Source organism: Paramormyrops kingsleyae, chromosome 16, assembly GCF_048594095.1.
Source record: "Paramormyrops kingsleyae isolate MSU_618 chromosome 16, PKINGS_0.4, whole genome shotgun sequence".
Classification (NCBI taxonomy): domain Eukaryota; kingdom Metazoa; phylum Chordata; class Actinopteri; order Osteoglossiformes; family Mormyridae; genus Paramormyrops; species Paramormyrops kingsleyae.
Window position 1 is genome coordinate 18,447,883 of NC_132812.1, and position 17,994 is coordinate 18,465,876.

At 38.5% G+C, this 17,994-nt stretch overlaps 1 protein-coding gene across 6 annotated transcripts in view; it reads right to left on the reverse strand.

The window, feature by feature from the left end:
* Positions 1 to 17,994, reverse strand: part of LOC111834110 (protein diaphanous homolog 3-like) — a 190,002-nt gene that overhangs the window by 135,068 nt on the left and 36,940 nt on the right. For all 6 annotated transcript variants that reach the window (XR_011982953.1, XM_072700476.1, XM_072700475.1 and 3 more), the window contains one exon: positions 13,733 to 13,863. Coding sequence is in view for 5 of the 6 variants with exons in the window: in XM_072700476.1 (XP_072556577.1) it covers positions 13,733 to 13,863 (131 nt within the window). In the remaining variant the exon portion in view is untranslated. The remainder of the gene's footprint in view (positions 1 to 13,732; positions 13,864 to 17,994) is intronic.

The following is a 17,994-nucleotide window of genomic DNA, read 5'->3' on the forward strand; positions in this document are numbered from 1 at the left end:
ATAGCACAATAAACCATTTGTGATTGCTATGCATCTTCACAGCTCTTATCAAGCACCAATTTTGCATTTTGAATTAGTCTAGCACATAAAATTGTTCATTACTATTAAAGTGCCAAATGTTTCATGTATGAACCAATCAACCATGCTGCACACTCTTAGACCTATTTATTCAATGCTATATGTTCCCCCCCCCCCCCCCCCCCCACTAAGTTAGCTAACTGAAAATCGATTAAGTTTGTGGTAAAAATAGTCACTACATTGAGATCAATTGAGACAGATAACTTTGTCAGTTATATATATAATTCTACAATGAGATGTAGAGACAGCACCATGATGTTTTGCAGGTTGAAATCACTGTTTCACTTCAGTCTGTTTTGTTAATGTGGCAGCTTCCAAACACTCAAGTATAGTAAGGGCACATCACAGTTAGTTCTGTCATTATACAATAATAGTAATAATTTTAAGCGGTACACTGGTATCTGGGTGTTCACTGGAAGCTCAGCTTAGCCACACTTATGTCTAGTCACATATGTTTGTGAGTAAGGCCTACTTTATGCCTTAATTGTACATCACTTTGGACCAAACGGTGGGCTCGAATTTAGCGTTATTGACCCTTTGCCAGTCAGCGCCAATCAGGGCGAAAATCGGTTATTTCTGGTTACTAGCCAATCGATTGGTGCATCCTTACTATAAACGGTAAGTATTTGCTTCTATAAATATTTATGCCTTATTTTAACAATTCATTTACATTCATACATTTAAATAAACCTCAGAAGACCAAGACAGAGTAAGCCATTTCTGTTACAGAAAAATGATCCCCCCCCCCAATAACTACATTGACAGTCATCAGAGAAACGCATGATGAAATGCAGCTGCAAGCAGCAATTTTAGGGGTCTGAAAAAACAAAGTTTTCAAGCTTCCACTGCAGCCATGCTACAAACAGCCAGTTCAGAAAAGGAAGAGCTTTTCCCACCTTTTTATATGATGGCAGCAACATGGTGTTTTTCCTCAACCTAATGTATTAAAAATTGTGTTCGACTGTAGTTATCCACTATTGCTTCAACATAATGAATATTACCGATCTCTGCAGGCTGTTTTTATTGATGGTAATTTATTGGTCATTTAATCTAGAGACTTCCAAGTGAACCCAGAGTATCTATAGTGTTTTGATGATGCTCTTAAACATACATTGTAACAGGAAAGAAAACACGCTGCTATGTTACAGTAATTCAAACAAAACAATTATTAAATGGCCAATGAGTGAACATGCTTCAGCATGCTGCTGCTTATTTACAAGGATCAGTATTTTGATGACAAATATTTTTCAGAATCAAAAAAGATGATGCTATTAATACACCATTGACTTGACCATGAGATCCTTATAATTACTGGAGATAATCAGCAGTGGCCAAGATTTCCTTGGGTAACATTAAAACAATATTATAACTCTTAAGAAATGTCACTTGTGTGTTCCTGACAAATATTTATTCTTCAGGGGTCACAGTCAAATGCTATTGCCTGATTGTCCCAGGTTACATGTTCTGGCCTCCCTGAAAATCAAACACTGTGCTATCTGAGAGTGAGAGCAGAGCAGCAAGCTGAGGCGGTAAGGAAGGGGGAAGCAGGACATTGGCTGTCATTAGAATGCAGTCCCCGTGCAGGTCTAATCAACAAGCCACATGCCTTCCAGCATCTAATAATCAAATTCAAGCATGTATGTCGCTGTGAGTTTTCAAGGTGAAGCTAAGGGAGCTCTGCCTCTATTAAATTTGTCATAAAAAAGGAATTTGCCCACCCACATAATATTAATTTGCAGGATATTTTTCTATTGAAATACAAATGAAAAAATGTACTTGGAAAAAAGGAACAGGTGTCCCTTCAAAATATTGAAAATAAATTAGACTAATCAAAAGAAGTTATTTCAACGTGCCAAAAAGAAACTGGTTCAATATATAATCTGAATCATTCCTGGCATGATGATTTGAGAAAATACAGTATGTTACAGAGTGTCTAGATCTACTACTGAAAAGCCATTTTAAAACAGAACCTAAAGGTATACTACAGCAGGTCTATTTTGCAATATACTAATGTGAATAGCAGCAAAAAGGAACACATTAAGTTCTTTAAAAAGCCTTCAGCAGATAGCGCACACACACATAGACAAATTAAAACTGTATTCACACTTCATTCAAACAAAGCTGCCAGGTCACCCCTGTCACCACATCTCTCAATACTCTAGCACAGGGGTCTCCAACTCCGGTCCTGGAGAGCTACTATCCAGTAGGTTTTCTGTCCCACTTCAATACTGATGAGCCACACCTGTTCCTGGTATTTACCTGAGAACAGGTGTGGCTCATCAGAAGCCAGGTAGGATAGAAAACCTACTAGATGGTAACTCTCCAGGACCGGAGTTGGAGACCCCTGCTCTAGCGTATACACTCATTCAACAAAAAGAAAAACAATAAAATAGCATGACTTTAAAGTGATATCAGTGAAGATTATAAAACAGAAATGAAGCTTTCACATGAGATAAAAAAATGAACTTGAGTGCTGAGGACGTGAGCCCAGTCATACAGTACGTGATACAAAGTTAGCCAGCTATGAGCCACCAGATACTAGAGATGCACTGATACAGATATTCAGATCAGTATCGGCGCTGATCCAGACCTATTTGACGGATTTGGTATCGGCCATGCGTGACCGATCCACGTCCTATACTTACTTATTTAGTTTTTGACAATCAATCGCACGACAGCTCTTTCCCATTTTATATGTGTTTTTTGTGGCATTCGAATCGAACGCTAACGCTGCCCCTCAGTCTTTTTTGCTACTCAGTGGGTGTGAGTACAGTGACTTCCGCCTGCTGTGACGTCATGCGCATACCCTTCACAGTACGAGGAGTGTAAGATAAGACGTGACGATCTGGGAGTATTTTACGCTTTTAACAGAAACCAGTAGCACAGCGATTTGCAATCTATGTAAAATAAAGTTTTTAAAGAAGCAAGCAAGCAGATGTGAAGTTAGCACTAATCAAAGTCTTAGCCCTTGCCGTTTTCAAAAGAAAAAAAAAGTGACTAAAATGTTAAAGAAATTAACTTTTAGTGTGCTTATTGGTGAAAAAGTTACTATAGATGTCATAATATCAGACTGTATCAGCTTTTAAACAGCCATTTAGGACACACAAAAATAACTCCATAAATAGCAATCTGAAGGGCTAGCATGCCAAGATGGCTGTTACTAGTTTTCTCTACTTAGAGATTCAGTACATGAATAATACAGTGTCTCTCTATGCCCAGAGAGGCTCCTTAAATTGGAGAACACTTGTTCCGAAAGTTCTAACAAGCCAGTGCAATTTAGGGAACATGACCATGTCTTGTCAAGCTTCCTGTCACACTGGCTGAAATAATCCTTAACAAGGCAAAGGAAACATTGGATATTATCAGAGTGCTGACTGATCATTGGCCAATAGCAGCAGAACATTAAGGGCAGCCACACAGACAGATGAAAGGGGTTACAGTGTCAAGACTGCCTATTGTGAGGACCTTGCTGTGACAGCTGTGAGCTCCATTTCAAAACTCAATTGCTAAATGTATATAATGAACAAGTGATTCAAAAAGAATTTGGCAGGAATATTTTAAACACATCTACATTTTTTATGGTTCATTGCTTACAGTAACTGAGATGTGAAATGTCTTAACCGAATATTAGACTTAAAGGAGGATATTCTCATTTCAAAAACGACTGTCCCGAGATTACATTTTTGAAAGCATTTTATTTATCTTGTAGTTCTTTTTATTGCCAATATGCACATCCATAGAGTTTGTGAGCTATGTGAATAGCAGTGCTAAATTCAAAAGCAGAACTAAAATCAGCTGCAATTTGGAAAATGTAAAAATGTATAATGTGCCTATCTCCACAAGTAAGGGTATAATCTAATTTCTCAAATAAGCAGAAGCACCTGCTTTTAACTGGTAAAGTCAAATGGGCATGTGATTACATTTAAATGCTTCAAAAAGAACTACATTTTCCCAACATGTGTCCCATAACCACAATACCAATTTTTTCCACAGTATTTTTTTCACTGGACTTTTCCAGAATTTAGGAGCTTTTGTTAACTATGGTAATGGATAAGATTGCATACATAATGAAAGACATATTACTTTACAATACTCACCAGAAATAAGAAGAAAATTAAGTAAAATAAAACACAATTTAAAAAAAAAAACCCTAAACCTGGACAGAAAGTAAAACGGCAGGCTGCAACACACTACCACCTTCAGCACCTTATCAGTAACTTACCAGAAACACAAGATTTTTTAATATTCATAATTATTTAAACTCAGATGAAAAACATTAATTTCCAATAACTACCATGCATTTTACCCTCTATACCGCAAATGAAGTACAAATAGCATATAAAGGTTAAAATGCATAATTCCTCTCAAATCAGCGCAAATGTACATAAAATAAGTACACATTTACGCCGTTACTACAATCGATTGCCACATGAATCATTTTAAAGGTGAAAGCATACTTGCATACCAGTTATGTGTATCCCTGTTTATAAATACACTAAAAATGCTATAAATGGTGCAAAGGTGACATTAAAACTAGGGATGTGCCGATCCACAATTTTTCAGTTCTTATCCGATTCTGACACAGATTCCGATACAAGAGCTCTTTTTACTTAAAATTTGAACACAAATTTTCTCCCATTGGCGTCAGCTCAGTTACACTCCGTTGCGATGGCAGCCCCTCTTGTATCACAAGCTGCAGCGAGTTCGCAAGACAGTCCAGGTTAGCGACTCCCAAATCATTCTTTGCTTTTTTTGTCTCGCACAGTTGCGTGCGCTTTAAGTGGGATTGTCCATTAAACGCTATTCCCACCTCTCAAAACTATATTTTACAAAGATCTCTAATTAAAACAATAACTAAAGATGGCTGACACAAACCCACTACCGGTACAGTATGCTTGAAATATCGGTAAGGGGCAGCTCCTCACTTAACAAGTACAGTGGTACCTCGGTTCTGGAACTCACTAGAACTCGAATTTCTTGAAAGTCGAACAAACCAGTTTGACCTAGAACTCGATCTGAATATCAGAAGTCGTACCGTGAACGTTGACCTAATATAAATTGTACGCGCCAGGAAATGAGTCATACTACAATGCAATTCTTACTTGAATGCCTTCTTCACAGACTGGACGATTAACCAAATAAAGCAGCGCAACATTACAGTACCTAACAATAAATAAACCACTAACTTACGTGTAGTATTAGAGCATTTATGTAATTTATTTAAACTTTATTTTACCAGGTAAATTAACTGAAAACCAGTTCTCACTGCTTTACGTGATATTCAGGAGAAATAGCAGATTACGCATCGGAACTGCCTGGGATACAAACGTTATGCATGTAACTAAACTCTTCCGCCAATAAGGGCAAAGGTGTGTCGTCACGGAGGTGGTTCCAGTTTGTGCAGCCGGGTGAGAGGTTGCAATGCATCTAACCGTAATGCACTGCGTCAGGATCAGAATGCGTTGCTTTAAGCTAGCGCTGTAAGCAAGTCAAACGCACCCAATGACTGGACTGGGGAAACAAACTGAAACGCAGACTTAATACAGAGGACTAATGACAACAACCAAAAACAGCTGATCACATGGGGATCCGACACAAGGTTAACGAGGGGGCGTGGCACACGGAAGGAGCGGACGATCGGGGCAGGACAGGGGTAATGTTGGGATAAGATCTTTATCGTTTTGGAAGCCATTAAGAAAAAAATGCTCTTCTTCTTTTATCCTGTTCATTTTGTGTTTAAATGCTTAAAAAACATATTTCGGTGTAACTTTGGGAGGCCGGGAACCAATTAATTGGTTTTCCATTTTTTCTTATGGGAAAAATTCGATCAGAATTCGAACTTTTTAGGATTCGATCCGTAGTCCGGAACGGATTAAGTTCGAGAACCGAGGTACCACTGTAATTTGCTTAACAGCCAAGTCGTAGGAACGGAACTCGGTCATTAAGTGAAGAGTACCCGTGTGTGTGTATATCCACAACACAGGGCAATCATTCACAAGCCTGTACAAGAAGGAACTACTGCAGTTATACATCTGCTCAAATGTTAAAGCACCTGCAACAACATGGAATATCTTAACATGAGCTTTACAGACACCACACTTGCTACTGATCTTCTGGGAACAAAGAGCAAAATGGAGATCATAATATTTAAGAACAATAAAGATAAAAGGGAAAGTTAAATTATTATGCGATAGTGGACTAGTCATGCAGAAATAACAGCGTTGAATGGTAGACAGACTAAAGGCAAGTAATCCTGTATACAGAATTTATAAATTGATAGTGTTAACCAGGTTAGCCATATTAAAAACTGAACAGAACCAGAACAAAATGCAGTCTCATTAGTATAATCAGTATTACCACAATCAATTTTTTTATTTTTTTTTCAATAAATTGAAAGCCTTAAACCTGAAGGTCAGCTTTAATATAATATCAAAAACCAATTTCCAGTTATCTGTCAGATCCATTTATCACTTACATTTAATGCAATTAAAGCATATATTCTGCTTTTCATTTTTAGCAATGGCACAGGTTTTTGTTAGAAGGTTGAAGACAAGGTGATGAGCTCAATTAAAGCAGGAGGAAGGGCCAATGAGATCAGCAACAGAACAGGAGGAAGGGACAATGAGATCAGCAACAGAACAGGAGGAAGGGCCAATGAGATCAGCAACTGATCTTGGAAACTTACACGACCCTCCCTCCGCACCACTACTACCCATATATTGGAGTGCATTCAGACCTAATAATCCATGAATATCTCAAATCCTGAATGTACAACACCATGACATGTTGAAGACTGAAGGTGTGCAATCAGCAGGCCAATGGATTCCAAGTGAGCCGAGCAAAACTTGATCTGTCAGTCATTATGTCGGGCCAAATCCAGCCATTTTCCATGGAAATCAGAGCAGTATCACCTTTATGAAAATATAATTTCATTTTTCAACAGTTAACACGGCTATGTCCAAAAACTTCAAATCAATCTTGCATTTCAATTAGGACTGGGCGATATGGAAAAAATCTTCTCTCGATATTTTTTTTTTCCATATCAGCCGATATTGATATATATCACAATATGATTCAAATCACTGTCCAACCACCTTTTTATTTCAAACAGATGTGAAAACATCATAACATTAATTGTAGTTTAAATATTTATTTTGCCAGAAGTTGAACATAAATGTTCTGATGAACACTGCAATGAATAAAAAAAGGATGGATTTACGAAATAAAAAAGGACACTCAAATCAGGTCATTTAGAAAAGGTACGTAGTTTAAAAGCAAATAATACACAGAAAGAACTTAAACTAAATAAACATAATGCATGTGTAATTGTAATTATATATATAAAATATATATATTAACTGTTTAAATAGTGATGCTACAAACATACACGTAAATATATCGCGCAGCTCTCAAAAATTATATATATGTATCTATTTAAAGTTTTGCTATATGCTGTTATGTGTGGGTCCGGAAAAGTGCTGTCTGCCGTAAACCGTTTCGTGGGACCGATCGTGCAGCAACAAGGCAGCGCATGTGCGGAACCGATCATGCAGCCGGCACGCATAGGGCACCGGCGCTGCAAAACGTCACCAAATAAATGGCATAAATGCTCTAATATTACACGTAAGTTAGTAGTTTATTGTTAATTACTGTAATGTTGCGCTGCTTTATTTATTTAATCGTTTAGTCTGTGAAGAAGGCATTAAAATAAGAATTGCATTGCACTCTCTATATGACAATAAAAACTTTGAATCCCTGAAATAAATGTATTTGATCTTTTTTCTGGCAGCTATCCTTTTACATAGGGCCACTATACACAATAGTTTGTTTTTTTTCCACTGCTAACAGTTTGGATCAGGAGTTGGTTATTGTTATTAGAAGTAATGTGCGTGCAGGTGATATTTGTTTCGATTTATATACCCCCTTCTGGCAGTGCTGCCATTGCAGTGAGGTCTCACAGATCTCGCTCCATGTCATGTCAGCTGCAGACAGACCTAAGCCCAAGTCGAACGCACCCACTGGCTTCTCGTGTAGTCGAAAGATTGACGGAATGAGCACTATCAACTTCATAAAAAATATATATATAAATATACCAAATATATTCCTAAATAATTCCTAAATAATGTCCACATGGAATGAGAAATTATTTTTTATGCTTTAAAGCATGGTTAAATTGCCACGTAAATTGTCACAAAAAAAATTTGTGTCTGTCAAAGCTCACTTGAATTTTCCATTCCATAGGGAAGTTTGATGTGGCATGAAAGGCAAAAGCCTTTTGACCACCCTAAGCCTGATACATCTCTAAAACCTCAGAGGGAACGGCAGGGTTTGTGTCTGCAATCATAGACACAGCTCAGTGTTAAATGTGGTGCAACACTTTCACCTCATTCTTTAGGAATTTAGCAAATCCCTTATGATAAAAAGGTGAAAGAGTAAAAGCTGAAACAGGAACAGTACAGTTTCAAAAAGCCATACCATTTTTCATCCACTTGTCTTTTACTGTCATACTGCTTCTTTTCCTAAAATCAATTACATGCCAGTTCACGAGGTTACTTATAGAACACATATATATTATACACTATTTCTGCAATTTCAACCATTTTTTTTTAAATTTATTTTGAGAAACTTCAGTGCACCAACAGGACATGGTCTGACATTACAAAAACTATAAGCAATAATCTTATCTTTATCTTAAAAAATGAGTATATACAGAATCCACTTCGGCACTTTAGACCCCACTTGAGCAGCTCTACCGAGCTTCAAACAGGAATATCTTGGACACCTTTTCATCTCTGCCATATTTCCTGACTCTCCATCGCCAACACGGACCTTTCAGGCCTTGAAGACACTGCATGAATTAAAGAATTTTAACCAGGGATATTTAAAGTCTCTTATGTATTTTCTGTCCTGGACTAAATTTTAATTTGTTCAGGTAGAAGATGGTATAGGCTCAATCGAAATCAAGGTGTAGAACATGCATGTAAATCTTGCACACTTTGATACCTTTTATAGTTAATTCAGAGAACACTGACTGGGCATAACGTGTAATGCTGGAAATCAGCTTTATATTTCACTGAGGGCTGTATTTTCCACCTGCGCGAAGCACGACACAAAGGGGTTTTGCTAGTTTCGTACTAGCGTACTGCTTGTTTTCACGTCATGCGCGCATGTTGTCAAAATTGCAAATGCTTATGCGCCTGCTTTCCGCTTGTAGGAGTGGTGTTTTTTAAATGAGGCATGGCCGGGCGCCTTATTGACCCATTGCTATTTTTGCTATTTTAAGGCTGCGAAATTACATTGTGCTTTTGACCAACAAAAACCATGTCTAAAGTTAGTGGCGCATTGTTGAACGGCATGTTTCAGAAACATGCGGGTGCACAATGCTCGTTACAGACACAGGTATGCCCTCAAGATGCACTAATGGGTTTTTGTTATTTTATTTATATACGTTTTATTATAGAGTACATGAGGGCTGCACGATTCTGAGAAAAAAATATGAATTAAGATTCTTTTGCTTAGAATTGAGATCGCGATTCTCCATAATGATTTTTTTCTTAATTGTTCATTACATACACTCATTAAACTGCAAAAGGAAACACAACAAAACATGACTGCCAGACTGCCATGATCCAGGACCGGCAGATCAACTTCTGACAACAGAAAGTAAACGCTCAATTGGGCATTCAATCAGGGTAACCAAAACAGCCACACCAAAAGGTCCATGCAGTACCAAAAATGCCAGTAGGGTATTTTTTTTTGGTACTTCGGTGCTTTGGGGTGGGACTTGAAACCCTTTCTTTGTCAACTGGTGATACAAATATTCTGCCTCAAACACAATGAACTGAAAACAACTGCGAACTCGGAAAACAACGATAAACAACGTAAATAACAATAATAATGACGACAACAACAATAACAATAATAATAATAATAACAGCAACGGATTCGTGGACAAATTAAGTGACCCAAGCTTTAACTGCGATCTGGTCGGAAGAACCAGAGATCAGGATAGCAAAAAAAGAAATAAAGTATTTTGTACTATATACTAGGACAGAACCGTAATGGAAAATTTCGAAGTTTTGAAATGTGATTTTGTTGTAAGAATTGCATGTGCATAGCTTGTTGTATTAATGATTAACTATAATAATTCAGTACAAAATACACCTGGGGAAAAGTAGGAGTGCTAATGTTGATCCAGCTGATCTAATACAATGCAGAAAAACCATGTAGAAATAAGATGGTATGGAGGTATGAATCGAGATCACAGTGCTTCCACCATCAAAATGCAAAATGGATTTGGACATGCCCATAAATGTTATTTGCGCTTTGCATAGAGCCCTAAGCTTTCCATCACACATACATTATGAGCTGTTAAGCAGACTGCTAATTAGAATGAATTAACTGGATGGAATCTTGAAAAAAAACTGACATAAAACTAAGGGAAAACCATGTTATTTAATTTTCTCCTTGTTTTTGAAAATATACATCCAGGTCTGCTGCTGCCATTGACAAAAAAAACGTTCATACTTTCACAAAAAAACCACCTCGAAGTTTACCGCAGCATGAAAAGAATTTAACATCCATCTCAAACTGTCTGCATCAGAGAGGCAAAGTCACCTTCATAAAAGCGAAAGGAAATGGAAGATGTCCACCAGGCTGCACTCGGAGCCGGAAATGAGGGCCCATCATGTAGCAGCACAGTCCCCAATGATACCCCAATGGCTGCCAGAGGCTTGCTGATCTGTAGCCAGAGCAGACAGGGCTTGCCAAAAAATCAGATTTGCTTCCTCTCTGTCCCCATCCAGACAACAGGGGGCACATAATGACCACACCTTCCCCCAGATCCCTCGCGAGCATTTGGATGCGCAAACAAAAACTAGCCGTTTTGAAGAGGGGGGAAAAACAGAGCAGTACATACAAAGATCTGTACATTAGGCATACAGTGCTAAAAGCGCTGCTATTAAGTGACTTGTTTCAATGGCTAACCATTTATTCATGGTCTACCTATTAATACGCAAAACACCAAAATCACACTTATACTGACCAAACAAAAATAATGGCTCCTCTACTGTATATAAACCCATATATATTTACACCTTTAACATGAGACCAAGTAAAATGAGGGACTTATTTGTTTCCAAACATTTGAAAGAAAAGCTTTGAACAGAAGAAATGAGCAGCTAATTACACGCATTTTCATGTACTTGCCAAACTCTTGAGCTCCTGACAAGCTCGGGGTTCCCACCCAGGGTCGGCCCCCAGCGGTGACACGCTGACAGCAACAGATGTTCCTCCCCATCGCTGTCTGCTCAGAATTCATTTTGTTGGCAACCTTTCTGAAGAAGATATGCACTCCCCTTTTCTTCCTTCACAGACCTGTTGACCCCAGTAAAGCCTGCCTGCAGGCTTAAACACTTGTGCGCCCCTTCACAACAAGTCACGTATCCCTACCACCGGTATTCATAATCATTTTCTCGTTCAAAGTGTAAGAAGCACCAGGTCTGTTCACAGAGGTTAAGGAAAATTCCATGCTGCCGGTGCCATATGTCTTTTTTTAAAACAGATTTAAAAATAGAAACGTGGAATTTTATCAGAAAATACTTTTTTTTTTTCCTCTGCCCAACTTTATCTTTAGTTGACTATTACAATAAATTATTGATCCATTATGCAGTAACAGACAAACTGTCGCACTTAATAAATTACCTCTGACTAGCTGTCTTATTTAATGGTGGTTATACACCGAGATGCCACAGACTAACTCGGTCATCATAACTGCCTATCCTTGTGAGGGCCACGGGTCCATGCCAGGCAGCGTTGGGTTCTAAGGCCTGGCTTAGCAGAATACCTGAAGGAAACCGGCACAGCACAGGGCGAATATACAGACTTCAGAGGCAAGGTGACAGTGCCAGCCAGGGAGCACCCATATGCCAAACAGCTGGTTCATAATGCCAGGACATTTTTAGAGCCTCTGGCATTGCCAACGTCTGTTAATCTGAACACGATACAATATCCCTGGTATAGCACGAGCTTACTTGGACACGTCTTCGGTTAGTCGTTTTGGTTCTGTGAATGAATCATGCCGTCACCCGCTGCAAGCAGCGTTCCACCACAGGTGGTCAGGTCCTGCTTAGTGGGTTTTTCCTTAGACCACCCTCAATGCCGTGTGACTATCTGCCTTTTATCGCTGCTATGCTGTCACAGCTCATCGCTGCTGAGACCATCACAAAAAGCAGTTCTCCTGCAGGTCTGTTCTAATTTTACACACATCAGTATTTTAACCTACAGTTCCTCTCTTCTTTCCTTCTCTTGCTCCGAGGGCACGCCGGCAGGAGTAATAAGCTCCTGTTGCTGGATACACAAACAATGACAAACCCAAAGTTTAATGGGGCCCACAAGTTGGTATACCTGCCCTAAGATGGGTGCGCTGCTCTTTCTGCCACATAAATTCACAAACATTACTCAAAGCGTTCTTGCGCAGCTAAGCATGCACATCTTACATATAAATATCAAATACAAGCAATAACTAATTCATAATACTTGAATCTTGAAAATTAAGCTGTTGACACAAACTATTTTTGAACAGCTAAATCATTACATGACTGGCCCTCATCTTTAATCTAAAGTTTGTGGTCAAGCCTAGAGAATTAACACTAAACACAAGATAAAAATTGGATAAAATTGCAAGGCTGAAAGGTGTTCATGCAGGTGTGAGTCCAGGTACATTATTCTATACAGACTGGAAAACTCTCCTGTCACATCTTACCAAGCAGTCATGCAAACACACCCTTTACATCATATAGCAGGGAAAATTCTGTTTAAGGTCTAAAAACCAGCTCCACAAAACTTATCTACTATAACACACATATATGTCCTAAAATATGGGCATGGGAAAGTAATTGTAGAGCACTGCACTGCTCTGAATGAAACACAGGGATGAACACTCTTTTATATCAGGCATGTGTGGTAACAGAAGTTAGGAGTTAAGATGCCAAAGCAATACGATTCTGTTCACTGCACCTATCATGGAGTATAAACACTGAGTATTCTCCAGAATTACAATCTGAACCCCAAAGAATTTCTGCATATGTCACTGAGGCAAGTGGGTTTTCATTTAAGGCAAATACTGACAGAAAGTGGAAAAATTCTGGAAATATGCATCCAGGTCTATCAGCTGTCATTGATAAACATTCATAAGAGCTAATTTCACAAGAAAACCACCTTGAAGTTCAGCACAAGTTTTACGTTCCTCTTTCCATTCCTTGGTTACCATCTTTCTTTGTGCAAACAACATTAGAAAACATGAAATGTTAAATTAAGGTAGCCAGTGCAGCAAAAGATTTTAATTATTCAAAAGTTATTTATGGCTACCCCCATCCAATGTTTCATGTCATGTTTGTGATACAAATGCAGAAAAACAGCAGGGTAATTGTGAAGATAGGCATCAAACAATTAAAAGGCGGGCAAGAAAACCACAGGCACTTGTGTATCAGTAATAAATATTAATGAGAACCAGCATGCGGTTTGCTTTGGCCTGACATCAGGGGACCAGTGGGGACGGCCATGAGGTGGAACAACACATCACCCACATATGGGCTGGGCTGTGTGCTACTGGGAAGAAGAATAGCTGAGCTAAAGCGAGCGTCACACTGCCTACCTGACTGGGTTGCTGGTCAGGGAAACCCGGAGGGACTCCAGACAGGCAAAGAGTCTCTCATCCACCGTCCCAGTTTTCAGCTCACTAAGAAACTCCTGTGGAGAAATCTGATGGCTGCTTTTCAGGCTGCCCTGAAAGGAGGGAGAAAAGCCCAAATAAGCAACTCCAGTAATAAAAAAGCCAGGCATTCAAAACACAGACAATAATTATCAATGACAGTTCAATAAAAAAACAAACCTCCAGTAATTACTATGTTTCAATTAACAATTTGAATAACAGCTTCAAGAAATTAACAAAACTAATGATTGGTAAGACAGACTATTATGAAAATGCTACAATAAATAATGTAAAAGTATATAAATGCAAAAGTCTGCTTGTACAAACTTACAATGTTTTAATGTATACAGAAAATCCTGGGTCTACAATTTTTACTATACAGAACATATGTAGAATGCAGCAAAAATAAGCTGAGACATTTCCGTGCACATTTGGCTTTTACTGTACACACAGATAAACAACAATTTTCAAACAGAAAATTCAATGACTTGTAATTATGCAAAATATCATTTGTACATACAGTAATTAAAATGGTCTGACGATGCTAGACTTTCGCAGAAGGTACACTGTCGCTGCACTAACACCACATAAAATTAATGTACAAATTTGACATAAATTCGAAAAAAATAGATTTTGACATTTTGTTGTGAATGTGGTGTCCACACAGGAAGACTGTCTCCAGTCTGCATTACTGAATTTACCCTTGAGTCCCTTAACAACGAAAAACTGATTATGCGTATTTCTGCAAGTAAATATTTTTTTGAATCCATTTATGCAAGAATACAGCAAAAGGTAAGAAATTTCATTCAACTAAATCAAATAAAGTAACAAATAAATGAATCACCATTCTTGTATAAAGGGATTGCAAAACAGGCCTTTACATGAAATAACAAATATGCCCAAAACTACTGAATTATATACTGGCTTATAAAAATCTAGCTTCTCTCAATTACACATTTTATGGGAAAAGAAAGAAAAAAAGCTACTAAAATTATTTCTACAGTATGTTAGTGGAAAACCTTGGGGTAAACTAAAAATAGGGGGGCACAAGAGACGGTTCCCCAAAGAGATTATCTATAGAGTTTATTCTAATAAATGTGTCTAGCAATACTTCACCCAGTACAGGGGCAAAGAAATTGCAAATGGGCAAATCACAAACCTTGAAACATCATCCATCTTTCAAAAGAATGGATCACTATCATTATGAACAATGACTGAAAACTGACCAACCCCGTGGAAGAACAGAGAGAAGAGCAGTAGAATAAAATCAATTAAGGTAAGAAGATTTTAAATTAAAAGGTCAGATCAGGTTAAGTCAGTCAGGTTGGGGAGATAACATGGTTCAGCGCGTTGCCGCATCCACCACACAATGAAACACCTCAGGATCCCCAGTGGTGAACCCCCAGGCCAACACCCGGTCCAGTCCCACCCTCTGGAAATAACCATCTACGGTCATCTATCTGATTCCGCCAGGTATCATGTGGATGTCCCCTTGGCCTGGTCTCCTTCGCCACACCAGCAGTATTGGAGTACCAAGTCCAGCGTTGCGGCTCAGGATGTTGGAACCAGCATCCAGCAACCCACAGACCCCGACCTTTTGCAAAGCCAAGGAACATGAAGCCACTTTCACCCCGGTCTCCAGACCTGTGGGGACTGACACAGTCCTCATAGCAGCCCTGTTAGACAAGAGGTCACATTGGAGTTACCCAAGACCAGAGAAGTGTTATCTCATAGGCACCCATCAACCTCAGAATAAAGGTGCGAACGTCTCTCTTATCGAGACATCACTCACCGTGGTCAGAGCATACACTGAGACAACAGGCAAGACATGCAGAGAGTGCCTTAGCCTGAGTCTCATGATACCCTCAATGAAAGGAGTGACACAGGGCACCATCTAGAGGAGCCGATCCACCATAGCAATAGCTACTCCCTGAGTATGGCAGCCATCAGAGCGACCAGACCAATAACAGGTGTTCCCACCTACAGAGATCTGGTCCCTCCCCAGTCTGCATACCTCTGAGTGCTACCACTGAAATGAAGAGTTTACAAAGCTCCTCCAGCAGCACAGGAAGATGGCCACCATGCTGTAGAAACAAGACATTCCAAGTGCCTACCCAGAAGGGAACATCTAACACAGCTGCCCTTTGCTGGTCTGAGGAACGTCACTGTTGTACACAGGTGACGTCGGCGACCATCTGTGTCCAATAACCAGAATAGAACATACACAACTGTCCATGTGCACAGCCATGCATGGACTATAACAGCACAATTTACGCTGTAAACCGCAAAAAGGCAACCAATCGATAAAAAAAGTTAACCACTTTTATAACCGATTATCATCAATGCAATAGATTACTTGTTGCAGTCCTACAATGAACACACAACTGCAACAAATTACAGAAATGTTAAGTTTTGCCAAGTAGCTAGAATGAACTTTCCCTTTCAAAAAAGGAAATTTATGTTTACACATTTTAAGCTTTTATGTTTCTGTTTTCTGAATTTTTCCAAAATTACATCTTGCATCGCAGTATTGAATAGGACTAATGCATATCACTGAGATTTGCCCCTATGACATTCCATAGGCCGCAATGCTAATTTTAATAATCTTTAATAATATAAAAAGCCATGAATGACGCTTCTTAACTGCATTTGCAAATGTCTTGGTACAAGTTCCTGACAAAGACCAAAGTGCCAGTTTCATTAAAACAATTAACTGGATTAAGACCCCAAATACATAGACTATGACTAGAAGTAGATAAGGAAATGTATTGCCACTTACAAAATTATTTTAAACTAAAATTTGTTTTGGGGTAAAAAAAAACAAAGCTACACAGTACACACTAGGATCACCACTGCAGAATCCAAACAATTCATTTCTCTTACACTAGAGAGCCCCCTGCCTGTCAACATAAAAAATGCAAAAAAAATGCCTGCCAGTGTACAATTAACCAAAGGAAAAATTAACCTTGATAAAAGTCAAATATGCATTAATAATGTATGTAATGAAGAATGACAATTCTGCCAGGTCACGCATAAATTGTAACACTATCCAAATGCAGCCTATTTCCATTTCCAAAAGTACAAAACAGGGCACATCAAACAGTCAGACATATAGAAGGTAGGCAGTGTCTGATTTTACACTCAGTTGGAAGCTAGGAGTTGAAAATTTACCCAAAATAAACTACAGCCAAATACATAGAGCTATGTTGTACTTAGTGTTTGTCAAATGAGCTGGTGTTGCTACAAGTTGTGCCAACAAATCACTTGCTTTTCCTTAATATCGTCTCTATGAAATCCAAAATATTTCAATACAGCAGAAGTTGAATGCCTTTTGGTGACCAGTCTTTGTTCACTTTTCTCATCCGCACTCATTTTAGCTAAATTTCGAACGGTTAGGACAAAAATGACTATTGTTGGCGCAAAGAACACATGCAGGCCTCATAAAAAGTCAGCTGTGTGTGATGACAATAGCATATGCGTAACATGCATGACATGCAATATCGTTATTAACACTGCACATCCTGTAGGCCTACTAGAAACTGAGATATTTGAAAAATATTACACAGTACATTCTGATGGCTTTATGTGTGCTATTGCAATATCAAAGACAATACTAAATACTTAACTGCCCTACATAATTTCTAATATAAACTTTCAATATACAATTGTGCAAGTGAAACACTTATAATTGCTTAATTTGGTTTGCGCACGTGATCAAAAAAAAGGCGAATAATGCAAAACATATGCGAATTGGTTTTAACCAATATAGCTCATTCGTGCATGTAAACACGTCTGATATAGAAACCAGTATTCACAAGAGTGCAGTAGGATCAGGGCTGAGAATGAATGCACATTTCAGTCAAAAAATTATGCACTTTAAACTCTAAAAGGTTTGATTTACAATCAAGTGTTTGTTGTGTACTTTTGTTACCCATTAGGTTTGCTTTACTCCCTTAATGATCAATTATGCTAATTATCTATTATTCTAAGTATTGCTTGTGCAGTGACTGGAAGCTGGAATCCATTCAGCCACTATTTACACCCAAGCATAACAGCATATCAATGTCAGGACACTATTCTTACCATCTCAACACAGACTAACACAAAAACAAACATACACATAGATATCAAAAAACAAGCACGAGAACATATGAAGTGTTTCATATCTGCTTTCTTCTTTTCAAAGAGCACTTGATCCTAAATAG